This window comes from Conger conger, chromosome 12, assembly GCF_963514075.1.
Source record: "Conger conger chromosome 12, fConCon1.1, whole genome shotgun sequence".
Classification (NCBI taxonomy): Eukaryota; Metazoa; Chordata; class Actinopteri; order Anguilliformes; family Congridae; genus Conger; species Conger conger.
This window is the reverse complement of record NC_083771.1, coordinates 25267422-25283803: the sequence shown is the minus strand read 5'-3', so window position 1 is coordinate 25283803 and position 16382 is coordinate 25267422. Positions and strand designations below refer to the sequence as shown.

The 16382-nt window shown below is 40.2% G+C and overlaps 1 protein-coding gene across 1 annotated transcript in view; it reads right to left on the bottom strand.

Moving 5' to 3' along the window:
- Nucleotides 1-755: 755 nt before the first annotated feature.
- Nucleotides 756-16382, bottom strand: part of LOC133141714 (PALM2-AKAP2 fusion protein) — a 134853-nt gene continuing 119226 nt past the window's right edge. Inside the window, exons 11-14 of the mRNA XM_061262368.1 lie at nt 12361-14554; nt 9219-9406; nt 7660-7698; nt 756-5889 (exon numbers count right to left, since the gene is read on the bottom strand). Coding sequence (XP_061118352.1) covers nt 5773-5889; nt 7660-7698; nt 9219-9406; nt 12361-14554 — 2538 coding nt within the window. The 3' untranslated portion in view covers nt 756-5772. The remainder of the gene's footprint in view (nt 5890-7659; nt 7699-9218; nt 9407-12360; nt 14555-16382) is intronic.

The window sequence follows — 16382 nt, the reverse complement described above, 5'->3', positions numbered from 1 at the left end:
TTTTCACGTTTTGGACATAAGACTATAATCTTATATACTTTTTCATGTTCCACTTGAAAAATATTTTCATTATAAAAATGAAATTCAAACACATTAATATTCAGATTTGTTGTTAAATATAATTGCCTGTCCACTTGCCTGTCAATTTTTTTGCAGTACCATATTTTCTGGATAATATAAGTATGCTCTCCTGTATTTTGTCCTGTATTTTTTTTTTGTGAATTTTCATCATGAATTTTTATCCAATGTGGCTCGAATATAAAAATTATGTCATGAAAATTGGTTTACCTACAAATAAGAAATACTTAAGACAATATTTTCTTGTCCAAAAAGTGAAAAAAAAAGTTATGTGTTAAGTTAAAGTGATTAAGAAAAGTATGCAAATGATAAATATGAAAAAATAAATGGTAAACCAAGCATTTTGAGATAATGATGGAAAACCTGTTTTGCCTGAATTCAGAAACATACATAGGACTGTATTCTTTTGTAAAAAGAAAAAAGGAAAAAAACAATTGTTGAAATTGAAAGAGAATAGTCCACATATGGTAAATATGAAGAAATTCATTGAAAATGTGTTTTCAGATAATTCTGTTGAAAAATCTGTTTACCCAGAAACTAGAAAAATACTAGACTATTGGCTTTTGTCCAAAAAGTAGTTTATTTTTTTATGTTTACCATGAAAAACTGAGATGTGTTTTGAGATATTTAAGATGAAAACCTGTTTTTACCAGAAATCAGAAAAATACATAAGAACATTTGTCAAAAAAGTGATAAAATGTTTTTATTGTTGAAATTGATTAAGAAGAGCATACATATGATGAATATGGAGAAATACATGGAAAACCATGTGTTTTGAGATATTTATGATGAAAAATCTGTTTTCACAGAAATCTGAAAAATACATATGACTATAGGCTTTTTCCAAAAGTGAAACAATTAACTATGTTTTTATAGTTTGAATTGATACAGCATAGTATACTTATGATATATATGAAGAAATAAATGGAAAACCATGTGCTTTTAACTATTTATGATGACAAATCAGTTTTTACCAGAAACTAGAAAAATATATGCCACTATATATGCGTCTTTCGTCCAAAAAGTGAAAAAAAAAAAAAATGATATGCTTTTATTGCTGAAATTGATTAAGAAAATAAATGGATTGGATTTTTGCTTCTTTTTTTCTGTTTTTGGATGGTCTTCCACCTGCAGTACTCTAAGTAGGTAGTATATCACTACTCTACACGGTGTGATGCATCTTTCTATGAACTGTATGAACCTTCTCCGTTATATTTAAGTGGATGGATGCTACCAGAGCTTACTTTAAATGTAGTTGTGTTACCAGCAGTGGAATTGTCATGAAAGAAGTCTTTCAATTCATAATTTATCCACACTACTCTATCAGCTTCTATGGTGCAGGAGGTACCACATTACACCACCCATAAATGAAACTTATAGTATATACTGTACATGTGAAAATAAAGGTGTACTGTACATAAACCTGTAAACAGAAAATGCTCATGAATGATAGTGGAGATTCAAAGGGAAATAAAGAAATGACACTGTTTTAATGAGAAAATAATGATATACTTGTTTAAGTGTCAGCCTTACAATACCTTTGAAACAGAAGCAGAATATGAAAATACATTAAGTGGTTAACATATGAACACAATGTTTATGTAGAACATGATTGTTTCATCACATCCACCATGTAGTGATTTCCCCATAATTCTGTATCTCCCAAAGTGTCACAGACAATGTTTTTTAATTGAAAATGAACCTTTTCTTAATTTTTCACGATGAACATATTGGATGGTGGCATTACAATTCTATTTAAGCTTTTCTCTTTACAATGGTTAATATTAGTATCACCATTCTTTCAAAGTACAAAACAAATAATAACAGTATTCCACAAAAACAGTATTTGTCTGCATGAGTTCAAGTGTACAATGCATTCAGTAAGTGGGGGGTAATACTGTTGAGGCATTATATGACCTATGCTGCTACAGCCATTTTGTATACGACCTATGCTGCTACAGCCATTTTGTATACGACCTATGCTGCTACAGCATGCACATGAGGTACTGAAAGGCAAGTGTCTGCTTCGCACTAAGTCGACTAAACATGTGTGAGGGGGTATCCATACCACTGTGTACTGTGGGTATTTATTTTATAATTGGGTTTCTTTCCTGTGAGTGCCACTGTAATGCATTCTCTCATAGCACTGACCCATGGGAATTAAGGTTATTATTTCTGGATTAGAATGGGAACTAGATAAAGTTCCAATTGCAAATTTTACATTTGCGTTAAACTATGGATTGTTCAAGTACAGTTCCAACATATCTCTGATTGTAGAGGAACTTTAGTTCTGTGTTAGTAGCAAAAGCAAAATAAATACTCACTGGCATACTTTCTCTAGGCTATGTGAAATAGGACCTATTCATGTCACACCCCATCTAATGTAATCTACTCAAAATACATGGATCCTCCATGCAGGTTTGCAGTGTCTTCATAAAATAGGGGAAACTAATATTAAATTGTTGCATTAAATGCTTGAGTTAATAATATTGCTTCTATTGTGCCATTTTTATATTACTGTATTCATCCTTAAAAGCAACAAATTACTACAAATTACTAAAATAAACAAAGAAACCACTCCTATGCATTGCAAAGACATATGGCATTTCATACACACACAAACTGGCAATATCTCATCTCTGCCCTCTGAGTTTTCACATGGAGACACTGGCGTGAAACACAGTACTGCATATCAGTGCTACACTCATATGAACTTTGCACAATACTTTCTCATAACCATTAACAGATTAATCTCACCCTCAGAAAATAGTCCCCAATAACCTGCAAACAAAATAAAATATTACTTGCATAAATGTGCATACATGGCATTAAAATTCAGCACTTTTCAAAACTATTTTCCAGAGTTTATTGTAAATATCCAACTGCACCAATATAAACAGACTTCTCTTCAATAAAAGTAAAATACTCGTTCCCCAACCTCTCATATCAAAGAGCCAGAGCAGAAACATTACCAATTGTCAGTAAAGATATTTTAAATTCTCAAGCAAACACAGCATATCCTAAGTAGGTTTTCATTGTCAAGACACATACACAACCTTCCCCTCTAAATGCTGACAGGCTTTAACATATATACATTGTCCTATTCAACCACTGTCTCAGACATGGTGCTAAATGCATTGTTCTGAAATAAAAGCTCCACTCACACGGTGCAACATTACATCAGCATAACTGGCACATCATTAATATGGTTTTATTGCTTCACAAACATAACACATTTCTACAAATAAAAATATCCATAATATGTGTCATTCTAATCCAGAAATAACAAATGTTAAGGATTTCTTGAGCTCAGAAAGGGACATATTCCCTCAACAATACTCTTTGATATACTGTATGCATATAAAAAGCAGGGTGTGAATTGCCTCAATACCACAACTCTCCCAGCGCTCACCGCACATAGCTGCTTCTGCAGGGATTCTGTGCATCATCCTTCATGTCCAGAGCACATTTCTGCTTCCTGTAAGGGCTGATTGTCCTGCTGGTTGGTGGAATCCTCAGGGGAGGAGGAATCCACAGCGAGGAAAAGTCAAAATACATTTTTCCTGCTATTAATCAGCACAATGTCGTGTCTGAAGCTATGAATGACCGTCATGCTGCTTCTTTACCTATGACAAAGAGTCAATGCACTGTTATTGCATTCGCTCATTGATTTTCATACACTGATTATTGTTTTATTTAGGACCTTGCATATTAGGACCAATTGGTGCTGTACACCAACCATAAAAACATTTTTTTTAACCTGTTCTGTGTTCTTCTAGATTAAACAACTAGTTGTGAAACACAGTGCAATCCATCATGTCAACTGGAAAAAACACTTACTGCTTTGAGTTTCCTTTAACCAAAAAAATATAGCAAAATATTTATATCAAAATGGTTGCGCACTTATATATTGTATATTATTGTTTGTTAAGTATATTATATCGTTTCTGAAACAAATCAGTACCCCAGAAGCATGTCTACATCTCATTAACTCAAAAACATGGAGCAAAGTCAGAAGGGATTAAGTATGAAAAAAAGTTCAATGACCATATACTGAATCTTGTTTGAAGCAGGTGAGGGCATATTAAGCTGAAAAGTCTTTTGTGAATAGTTATAGTTTTGTCTTCAATGTATTGCAATAACAGATATATAGCTAGCAAAACAGCAATTAGGAAAAACAATGCAATTCCTATATACAGTAGAGGGTACAGCTTAAATACAGCAATTAAAAAGGCTAAGGATAGACAAGGTTAAAGAGGAATTTCGTTGATCACATGATGTACAGGACTTTCGATGTATTTTGGAATCAGTTTTTTGGAGAGTCCAAAATACTCTCAACCAGAATTATCACCAAAAAGCTCACTTTACACCACATATATTGCAGAATTCAACTTCCTTATGTTGGACATTTTCTTGACCAAACATTTTATGACACCAGTGCTAAAGTATGCCAGCCACTGGTCAACTGAATGCAGAGAGTACAGGTTGAACCTAACCACAGATGCTGCTGCCTCCCTGACTACGAGGTCCATTTCCCATGTGTATGTGCACTCGAAGGTACAGTACAACTTAGTACAACAGTCTAACCAACCAAAAGAAGGTAAGCTGGACTGCACGGTCGGTACTGGTGAATGTAGTTCACTGGTATGTTACATACATTGACAGTAGGGAAGCTTAACATCACCCCTACTGCCTGCAGTTATAGAGCATGCTATTACATTAAATCCTCTACCCGTCTCCCCTGGGATTAGCAAGGGAAAGGGATGACTGCAGCAGAGTTTCCATATTAACAATATTTCCTTGCTCACAGACTTACCCCTCTAGTTCTGACATCACAAACACCACACACTGCTATAGCAGTGCTATAGGCCTAATGAACTAGTCCAGTGCAATATGAAACTACCACTCTGACAGTTATTTATCCAGCTACTGGCATCCACAGGAAAATCTGAAGTGATTGCATTGCTTATGATATGTTGCACCTTCCTTCCATTTTGCAGACGGTGCGAATTGGGCTGTTAATAAATGACCAAAATGTTACTGTAATCAAAATGGCAAATATCATACTCAAATGTGGAGGATAGATCTCTTAAAAGCCAATATAAATTAATCAAGCACTCCACACAGGACATTTACAGCATCTCTAACTCTTGCTGTGTATACTGTAAGTGATTGTGTCATCCCAATATATTTATGTAGTGTGATCTCAGTGCTGCAGTAAGATGAGGCTGCTCTTTAAAGTCGTCTATTCTAAGTTGGTAAATAACATTTCCAAAAGCCAAATACAAACTCCTGATGCTAAAGTAGATTCTCAAACTCTTTCCGATTCACAATAAACTTGGTTATTCATGCATTTCACTGTCCCCAAAGTTCCACACACCCCAGCACTTCCGCATACTTTTAACAAAACAAAGAAGAGCTCAAGATAAAAACCTGAAGCAAAAAAGGAAAACCGCTCCTCTGACCCTGACTCCAGATGTAATTTTGTCCCAGAGCGTATGAACCCAAGGCCCCTGAACCAGGTCTGTGTGAGCATGGCCTGCTGGGTTCACAGGTCAACCATCAGGTCACCTGTGATATGGGGCCTTACAGAAATAAATATTGGGGTGGCGGAGGGGGTCAAAACCATCCTGTTTGGGCTCCCCCCCTCCCCCCTTTCTCTCTGATTGTCACAGGTTAAAGCACAGGGTTAGCCTACTCCTCTTCCTCCTCCTCCTCTTCCTCCTCTTCGTCTTGGTTGGCATATAATCCTGCTTCCCAGCGCAGTGCCATGTTGCTTTTCCTTCGTGTGACACGAGTTGCCTCCAGCACCTGGACAAACCCGTCAAAAACACGTCAGTTCTCTGGGTGGTAAAACAAAATTGCATGCAGCAGATGCTTCATCTAATGTATGTCTACATTACAACATTACTCTGTTGTAGTTTTCAGCTGTTTGTCTCTTCAGTGTTTAAGGCTTCAGTTTTAACATTGTATCTATTCTTTCTGCACAAGAAGCAATGTAATGCATTCAAAACATAGCATTTAAAGCACTAATATTCACAGAAAATGTTTTTGTGGTAAATTTTATTCCCCCCCCCATTTCCAGCAGGTAACACACACACACACACACACACACACACACACATTGCCCTCTACGCTTTCCATTCATGCTGTGTGTCTGAAGAAATGGTGTAGTTACACAAACCAATTCGTTTATATTGTCATGTTTTAGCACAAGAGAATGAAGCAATGAACGGCAATTAGGTCATCAATTCCCTGATGTCATCAATTCATGCTGATGACTTGATTCCAATTGTCTTTCATGTGTGGTCTGATTACCAATTAAGGTCAGCTGCATGTCTTTCTATTTAAGTCCCGTTTCTCATTGAATCGATGCTTTTTTGTTGAATTCTCAATTTCATGTTGTTTTATTTTGCATTTGTGCATTATGTGTGCTTTATGACTGACGGTTCTCATTTACCTGTGGGAGCTGAACATGCAGCAACCCCTCATTACCTTAGGGTAGTGAGGACAGTGTTATACTTTCACCTGCACATTTTTTTTATGCATAAATGTCAGACACATGACAGTTGGAAGACAGAATTCCACTGGGAATTGAGACCCCGTTAGCAGCTTCCTTCTGTCTAAGCCAAGTGGTTTTGAGTTTATTGCACCCTGTTTTGCACACTTACTGTCATTGGCTGTTCGTCCTCTTAGATTATTTCCGCCTTGTCTGAAAGCTACCTTTTGGAGGAAGGAGCTTTAGGCTGAGTTAGTGTGGACCTAGGAGTACTGAGGCCCTCTGGCTAAGACTGGCTTAGACTCTTTTCAGCTTTGATCAAGTGTAAGGGATAACTCAATGTTTCCCCTATCTGTACGTGGAAGTTATTCTTGGCGCTACCGTGTGTCTGTTTTCTGTAGCTTCTAAGATTGACAGCTGCATTGCATTACTTTGGTATAGCAAGGTGTTTCTTTTGGTGACCTTTCATACTCATTGTTTTTGTTGCTGTCATCATTTATGTCTGTTGTTGTGTGCGTGTATAACACTAAGGCTGAAGACATCCTTTTAGAGTCTTGCACACCTCCGATGGTGGCAGATCTCCGTGGCGGATTGTGTATTTAGGTTTCTTTCACGTAGGTGTCATGAACAAGATACTCATGCTCTTCATTGCCTTTTTAGTGCAGGTTTGTTTCTATATATTGCATGAATGTGAAATGTGAGAATTGGACATTCTAGGTTCATAACCCACGGTGTAGTCAAATCCAGGGTGATGACCAGCTGAATGGAGAAGGTTGAGTTGGATCAGGGGAACTAGACTGAGTCACTTCAATGAGTCAAAAACACAAGAAACAAGCAACAAAAAACAAGCAACAGGGAACAAGCTTTTGGTGTCAGCAAATAACAAATCCTGCATGCTAAAACCAAAAGACACTCATTAAAATGGTGGTGCCTACACAACGAATTGACACTACATCCAGGCCTTACTGTTGTGCATCCACAACACCGAATACAGAGGTGAGCTGACACATGCAAAACCCACTGAAAAAACATGCAACAGCAACAAGCAAACACATGTCTGGAAGCAGGTATTGTACAGGTACCTCAGAAGTTACATCGCTAGAGCGCAATAAATGCGTGTACTGACGAGAAGAAGGAGAGAAGTAATATTAGTCATCAATGTGGGACACTGAAAATGACACAAAGAGAAACATATAGTTTCTCTACTATAAAGAGAAACAATATATTTGTGTGTTATTTAGCTGATGCTTTTATCCAAAGCGTATTAGTGTTGATTAGACCCCCTGGAGGGGTTAAAGGCCCAACAGCTGTGTGGATTCTATCCTTGCTACACCGGGGCTTGAACCGTCGACCTTCCAGGTCCACTGGGCTACAGGCTGCCCCTGTCACACCCATACCCTTCCATTGTTTTTTCCCTTTTCTGCTCTCTGTGCTCTTAGTTCTTCTTTTCCCTCTTTGTCAATTATGTATCTCTGCCCTTCACTCCCTATTTGGACTTCCTTCTTCTCATTTGTTCCTTATTTTCCTTTCCCCAGCTCCCACACCTGTTAATCTTTTTCAGTTGTTTGTTGCTAGTTCATTGTCTCCTGTATCTGATTCCGTCCCTGTATATTCCTGTCCCTGGTTCTAGCCTCCACTTCCCCATTCCGTCACCTTTGCGGATTCTGCTCTGTTTTTGGTTCTGTTTTAGATTTCCTGTTTATGATCTCTGCCTGGCTTTAGACTATATGGTTTTGGATTTTGTTTTTGTACCTTCATCTGTGTGGACTGCCTTCTTGTTCTTGAACTGTTATCTGACTTGGATATGCCTTTTGTTTATTAAAACATAGCATTTTTTCACATTATCCCTGATCCATTTGGTTCTCTCTGCCCGATTCCTAACAGCCCCCATGTATATATAGTCCCCTTAGGTTTCCTCAGCTACAGTAAAGCACATATACTACACATGTTGTGATTCTCTGTGTGGCATATGGGGCTTGGGTGCCATGAAAGATAGGTTGCCAGTCTCCCTTATGTTAATGAACCTACAAATGGCTACATAATTTATGTAACCATGGAGTGGGTTTGGTTTTAGTTGCAGTCTTTCCATTTGGTGTGAGATGTGTTGGGATAGCAAGAGAGCGTGATATAGAGCCAGAAAGTGTGAGAACTGACAACCCTACATTGATTCAGTGGGTAAAGTATAACTGATTCCTGCTGGTTTCCAGCTGTTCACTTCCTCTAACTCTAAAGAGGAAAGTCCCTGTTCACTGTGGTGACCAAGCCTGTTTTTTTCAAAGTCACAAGACAGGCCTTCTCAGACTCGCCTTCAAATGCCGTAGGGAGTATTACATCATTTGCCAGGTCAAGACATTAAAAGCTGACATTACAAGAGGCTGGTTCCTGCTTTCCCTGAAGCTCTGAATAAAAATAGCACTTTGGGAAATGTATTTTACATGTCTTAGTTGAATCAGTAACATGGTATTGGTGCCTCTTCTGGATAATTAATTTCACAGGTATCAACACTGTCATTACTGATGACACCTTAACAGCAGTGGATTTGGCTGCAGTGTTCCTGAGGAGAGACACTAGCGACTGGTTTTTGACACATGTTGTACTGTTGAGTGACAAGGGCTTGACAGTGTGTGACATGGCTACTTACACTGTTGTCCTCAATCTTCTCCCTGCGTTTGACCTTGTGGGTCTCGTAGTCCTCCATCAGGGTCTGCATGAAGTTTTTGGGCCGCTGGCTGCCCGAGTCGGTGCTGCCCACGTCGGAGAGAGGGGAGGGCAGGGGAGCCTCCGAGGCAGGGGAGGCTGGAGGACCAGTGCAAATCTTCTCGATCTTCCCTTCAAGAAGAACACAAAATATAAGAAGACGGCATACTTTATTGAACCCTGTGGGGTAATTTATTCTCTGCATTTGGAAGATCCTAGTGACTTAAAACCACTGTGCCACACCTAGGGAGTAATGTGGGGTTAAGGGCCCAACAGCTGTGCGGATCTTATCATGGCTACACTGGGGCTTGAATGACCAACCTCTCAGGTCCCAGTCATGTACCTTAGCCACTACGCTACAGGCTCACCTAAGTCTGTGGCTTTGTAAATTGGGACATATATAGTGATTTGGACACAGATGAGAATCAAACACAAAAAGAGCAAAACCCTTGACCTGATCTTGAGCTTTACTACTAATGTTTACAAATGCTTGACTATACGACTTTCCTTCTCTGAATTCATGCAAACTGAAGCATTTCCTGTCACATTTTTAAGGAAGTACAGCTCAGGATATTGCAACGCCCCGTTACATTCTTGACTCAGTCCCAAACCCCAGTAAGGACAGAGCATGGCTGTTGGTTCAGATTAAAAAGTATCAATAATTTCTAGAGAAAAATGTGACAAAACAATGCTGTATCATCGGCCAATATCTTGATCTTTCTGCCAAATATCAAGATTGCTTTCATCCTCATGGAATTTATCATTTCAATGGAGAAGTTCGATAGCTGAGAGAAAAAAGAAAGGAGATACCCTGTCTGATCTCTATTAATATTAAATATTTTAGAGATATCAGGATTCAATAATATGCAACTGTTGAAGCCTTTGTAAAATACATTTACAGTTCATTGCAGGGAGAAGGATGTGTGTGTTACATGTCCTGTGCGTGGTGTGTAACTAGTTGTATCCAAATGACAAGCTGGTGCATTAATGTTTTTGTAGGACAAACACATAGGCCACTCTCATTCATTCATTCATTGTCCTAACCCGCTTATCCTGAACAGGGTCGCAGGGGGCTGGAGCCTATCCCAGCATACATTGGGCGAAAGGCAGGAATACACCCTGGGCAGGTCACCAGTCCATCACAGGGCACACACACCATTCACTCACACACTCATATGTATGGGCAATTTAGACTCTCCAATCAGCCTAACCTACATGTCTTTGGACTGTGGGAGGACACCGGAGTATCCGGAGGAAACCCACGCAGACACGGGGAGAACATGCAAACTCCACACAGAGAGGCCCCGGCCGACGGGGATTTGAACCCAGGACCTCCTTGCTGAGAGGCGGCAGTGCTACCTCACCACTCTCATGTGCAATTAATTCTGATGGTAACAACTTTACTTACTAGTGTACACGATATAAGTAAGTAAATAAAAACCTTTATAATAAAAAAACGATGATTTCATCATATCAACTTTCAATCAATTTAATTTGGATAGTGCTTTTTACGAAGCCAATTTTACAGAGTAACAAGATAATTTAATAGAAATCAGGCCTGAACCCACAGAAAGCATGTGGTGAGGTAAAAAACTCCCTGGTGGGAGTAAATCTCAGGAGGTTAGTTAGAACCTAGTTACAGTATAGAGGGGAGCCCATAGAGTAGATGTAGAATGGATATAGCAGAAACGTAATAAGGGATCAGGTTAGTTAGAGCCTACAAGAACAAGAAACACCTGTCAGTCACATGTTCCAATACCCAAAAATTGGGTGGTCTGATAAAAATGTGATATAAGTTGTTTAATAAATCTAGATAAAAAAATACCAGGAAATAAAAGCTGTCATCTCATGTATATCTTTTGACCTCAAATTCAATTGTTTTGAGTGTATAGTAACAACAGAGGAATTGACCTTGCTGTTCCAACACTTTTGGAGGGGACTGTAATCTGTAGTTAGTTTAGCCATTGACGTTAGAAGCATGTGAATATTGTGTGTGCTTGGTCTGAATATAGGTCTGAATATAGAAACAATGTTTTGGCTTAAGGTCAACTTAGCTAAGATTTAACATAAGTATTAATTGTGCAACCAAACAAAGACACTTTAGTTTTGAACTAACTAATTACAACGTAACCTTTAGTGTGGACTTTATACCCTACAACTTATGTTGTACTGGTGCAACACGCTGTAGCTCTTTCTGTGAAGTAGCATGCAAGCTCAGAATTCTGTACATTGTACTACTGCACACCTATATTATTGCTACAGGAAAAGAAAGACACTTATTTATTTATTGATTGAAAATACCTTTATGCATACAGTGCCCAACAATGTACTCAGAAACATTATGGCAATGTCAACATGGTTTGTTACCTTCACAATACATTGTCAAAGAACCAATTAATTCAGTTTAGAACCAATTCATTAGGTGTGATTGTTTATAATGTGCTGCACAATGTGGTTTATTTACATATAATTATGCATTTGTGCGATAACACTGTATTTCTGGAATTTAAATAAAAATAAATATAAGGATAATGTTACATTAACATCTCAGATTTAAGTTAAAGGTTGTTGTGGTTCAGTGCAATATTTCTTACAACCACCAGAGGTCAGAAAAAGTAAAACAAACTACAAAAGTAACCTCAGATTAAAAGTAACCTAAGATTATTTGGTCTGGAGCCAATTTGGGTTGAAGACAACTTTAATCTCCCGCACAGTGGGCCTGTTCGAGTTTGAAGTTGTCATTCAGTCGCATTCTCTGGCCAACGTTTAATTAAGATATGTTCCATTTATTTTATCACCATTGGAATCACTGCTGAGATAGCAAAATACAGTCTTGTAAAATCCTCATTAATAAATGTGGCTGCCAAATAAATGCAGGGATTCTGCCAGGCAAGTGCGCTGGAAGAGTTACTCAGCAGGAAAACGACAGCTAAAAATGCCAAAGGCAGTGAATCAAAATTCTGAGGCCCTACACTGTAAAATGTTTGGTGTTAAAATTATTCTTACAGAGTACATATAGTATCTATTGGACTTGAAACACTGGGCATTTACAATGTACCTTTCTGATGTAACTTAGCTTAGCTTACCTGGCGCTGTCCTCCCGGAGAGAGAGATTCTGGGGGGCAGGCTGTTGGTCTTCTGCTTGTGGCTGGAGGTTCCCTGTAAGGCCTGCGTCTGCCGCTGCCTTTTCAGCTCCTCCTCTCGCTCCTGAGCTGCCCGGATTTCCTCTTCGATCATGGACAGGGTCCTCTGCTTGCGGGAGCGCAGCCGGAAGGGCCCCGAGCTGACCTCTGTCTCTTGCGCCCGGGCCACCGAGGCTGTGCTCCTAAGCTCGGCCGCCTCCGAGTACTTACTGAAGTAGCTGAACTCCTGCTTCTCAACGGGCGGGGGCGACTGGCTCCGCCTCATCTGTGGGGGGTGGACTGGGTCTGAGGGGACCACAGGGGTCCGCATGTCAATCTTTGGAGTAATGGTGCAAATCTCTTGCACTGGCGACGATGCCTGTGGAGGCTCGAATTTGGCTTTGTCTTCTGAGGGGCGTGGCAGCAGCTCTGTGTCTGTCACTTTCTCAGGGAGGGGGGAGCTATGCTCTGGGACCTGAGGAGTTTGCCAGTCGCTGCTCTGCTCGGCGATGGCCTGCTGGATGGCGTTCTGGACCAGGATGCCAGCATGGTACTCCAGTTGCTGCTCCATCAGAGAGGCCCCGGGGGCAGGTAGAGTCCCACCAAGCTCACCTGGGGATTTAGGGCCTCCCTCCATCTTCCCGTTGACTGGAGTGGTGGCCTGTGGGGTTGGGGGAAAAGAAAAGTCTCCCATAGAATTCTCCAGGAAGGCATTCATGGTTTCATTGGAGGCTCCACTGTCGCTCACGTTATCCATGCTGAAGTCATTGGACAGGGTCTCCAACACTGTGGTGTCCTGTGAACGGATAGACAGGTCTTCCAGCCCAGAATCAATCTCCTCCGGGTGATAGGAGCTGTTTGCGGATCGCTGCAGAGAGAACATGTCGAGATCTTCCTCTTTGACAATAGTCATCACTGCTCGGGCGCAGGTGAAGTCTCCATCGCCTCGCTCTTTCATGTCGTTCCCCGTCACGCTGTCCCCAGCCTCCTGCATGCTGGGATCTCTGGGGCTGCAGTAGATCCTCTCTGTTTTGACAGTGGTCACTTTGTCCAGGCTTCCACCGGCGTTATGGCTGTGGCCGGCCACTATCACTGAACTGCTCGGCCTCTCCACGTGCGTGACCTCTGAGGCTCTGGAGAAGGGTTTGGCAGAGTAAAGCTGGGGCGCCACACCTCTCTTTGGGCCTCCAGGGTGCTTGTTAGGTTCTTTCTGCTGAAACTGCTTGCGTGCGGCAGAAAAGTCGATCTGCTCCATCACAATATCCTCCTTCATGCCAGGTTCAGGTGGAATGCTGGGGATGCCTGTCTGCATCTGAGGCGAGCCTGCAGTCTCTGGCTTCCTCTGCTTCCTCTCCTCATATCTTCTGTGCGACTCCAGCTGGTCGGAATCCAGGTCCTCCTCCAGCGTTTTCTCCTGAGGAGGGTTCCACCATTTGGCTGCAATTCCTGGGTTCTTCTTCACGGCCTGTCCCCGGATCAACTCCTGACGTTCCCTCTCCAGCTCCGCGATCTCCTCAGACGGCCGGACTTTCTTCACCCGGATGGGCTCCGTCTCCGAACTGCTGTCAAAGAGCTTTGAGGGTTTCTTGTCTTCCTGGAAAGCCCGGAGTTGAAAGCAAGCCTCCTTCTTAATAGTAGTTGCAGAGAATTCCCCGGGCTGCCTCGTACATGGCTGATCTGTTATCCCTGAATGGCCATTGGGTTTTCCGCCATTAGAATCCGTGGTGTCTATAAATGTGGTCTGCTTCTTTCCTTCAATGATAACCTCATCACTGTGTGGTGTCAGCAAACCAGAGACCTGAACAGATGGTCCCATCCCATCAACACTGATTGCCTTTTGCTCAGAGAAGACCGATCCGTTTGAGGGTGCCTCGACCCCCGGGTCACAACAGTTAGCCTCTAGAACCTCATCGAGGTAACGGATTTCCTTCGCAACATCACTGTCCAGGGCTTCGTGTCTGTTTTTCACTCCATTCTGGCCAGCGGTTGAGTAGCAGTTATGCTGGCTGTCGGGTTGTGCCTCAGAAAACGGAGCTTCGAGGTCCATATTGTCTTTGGCTCCAGGTATTATGCTGACAGAGTCGAGGAAACTGACACTCTTCAGGGCTCTCTCTCGCTTCAGCTCACTGTCATCCTCTGAGTGTCTGGAGGAGGGTTTCTGAAAGGCACAAGAATATCAGATAAATTTCATTTTGGGCACATTTTAGTGTCTGTATTTACTGTATTTATGAAAGCCCTCAGCTGGCTTCCATGAATATCCTATGCGTGACAAGCACTGCATGCAGAATGTTTTTATCTGTCAAGTCTGAGTTCATTATAGGATCACCAAAGGCCCTCTAAATAGCTTCACATTTCTCAATGACCCACAAAGGTCAAACCATACTATCCTGACTGGTCTCAGATATATACTGTACAAAATCAAAACAGGCAGTACATATCCACTGGCCCAAATCATATCTGACAATGAGAACTAGAACAATATTTGATAATAGTTACATTCAGTGAGATAAGAAAGATTTTATTTTAGTTTCAGGCAGAATGTTATGCTCAAATTGTTTTGAACAGAAGTGTTATGTGTAAGTTCTAAATGTATTTTCCCTTCATGAGGTTATGATTATTCCAATTATTTAATAATCATTCATAAAGCACTCAGATTAACATGATATGAATGCATTGTTCAAATTCATGGATGTCATGGTAATATAATCTTTTGTAAACTCTATATCCTAACAACATTATTGCACACACAGTGCTAAGCCCAGCCTAAAGACCTCATAAAACCATGGTGGGGGACTATTATACATAATGGAGGAGAAGGCAATAGGAAAACGCAGAAGATAATATGTATGGTGACCTCTGACCTTGGCAATCTGATTCTAGACATAAATAATAGATTGAGGGATCTTACAGGATCCTGCCTGATAATGTAATATAAGTACTCCTTACTGTATGTAGGGTGAAAGGGCTGTGTGGGGCATGTAAACATGTGTACCTCTAAACTGATCATCAGCTGCAAAAAATGCAGATTCACCTCATCTTGGGTAGATAAATGAAACATGAATCAACATAATCAGACATATCAAACATAATCAATATTACTACCATTACAACATAACTACCTCAGATGTTTTGGGGGACATTTTCTTTAAAATATATATATTTTTTTAATTTCTATTGGTGACGTTTTTTCTTAAACACAAGCAAGTTAATGAAGGTAATTGCTGAGGTTGTGAAAATATATTGAAAAACAAACAAACATTGGCATTCATCTGCAAGACAATGGCAACAAATAAATATTAATTGAATCCATGCAAATATTGTGGTAACAATTTAGACTTGGTGATTCTTGTATTGCACTTGAGGGAGCGTCTCTTCTTTTTTCAAACAGTGAGTGTCATAATGCGCAGCAGAACACAGTACATTATATAACTGTAGCATCTGCTACATGCATAATCCTGACGGGCCTATTCACAATGTGACTGCTGTTTACTCACTCAATCTGTCAAAAAAAAAAATATATAAGTACATATAGTTCTCTTAAAAAAATACAATGTTGCCAAGAGAACATAATACAAATGCTGCCCACCTAGAACAGAATCACAAGTAACACACATTACACCACAGTTATGGAGCATTACACCACAGTTATGGAGCAATACACCACAGTTATGGAGCATTACACCACAGTTATGGAGCAATACACCACAGTTATGGAGCAATACACCACGGTAGACTAAATTATTATAAGTAAGTAATCCCTATCATAATGCTCTGGCTATTTATGTTATAGATGATATACTATACATACTGGGGTAACCTATAAGTCACTGTTTTACATCAAGCACTCAATACTGAATTAGTTTCAGAGATCAACAGTCTTTGCCAATCATAAGAAATGACAGAATTGCAGTTATCTAACATGCTTTGATAGAAAGCATGCATAGCTAGGCGAATTATTTCAGCCAATTTTACTAATGAGGTAAAGA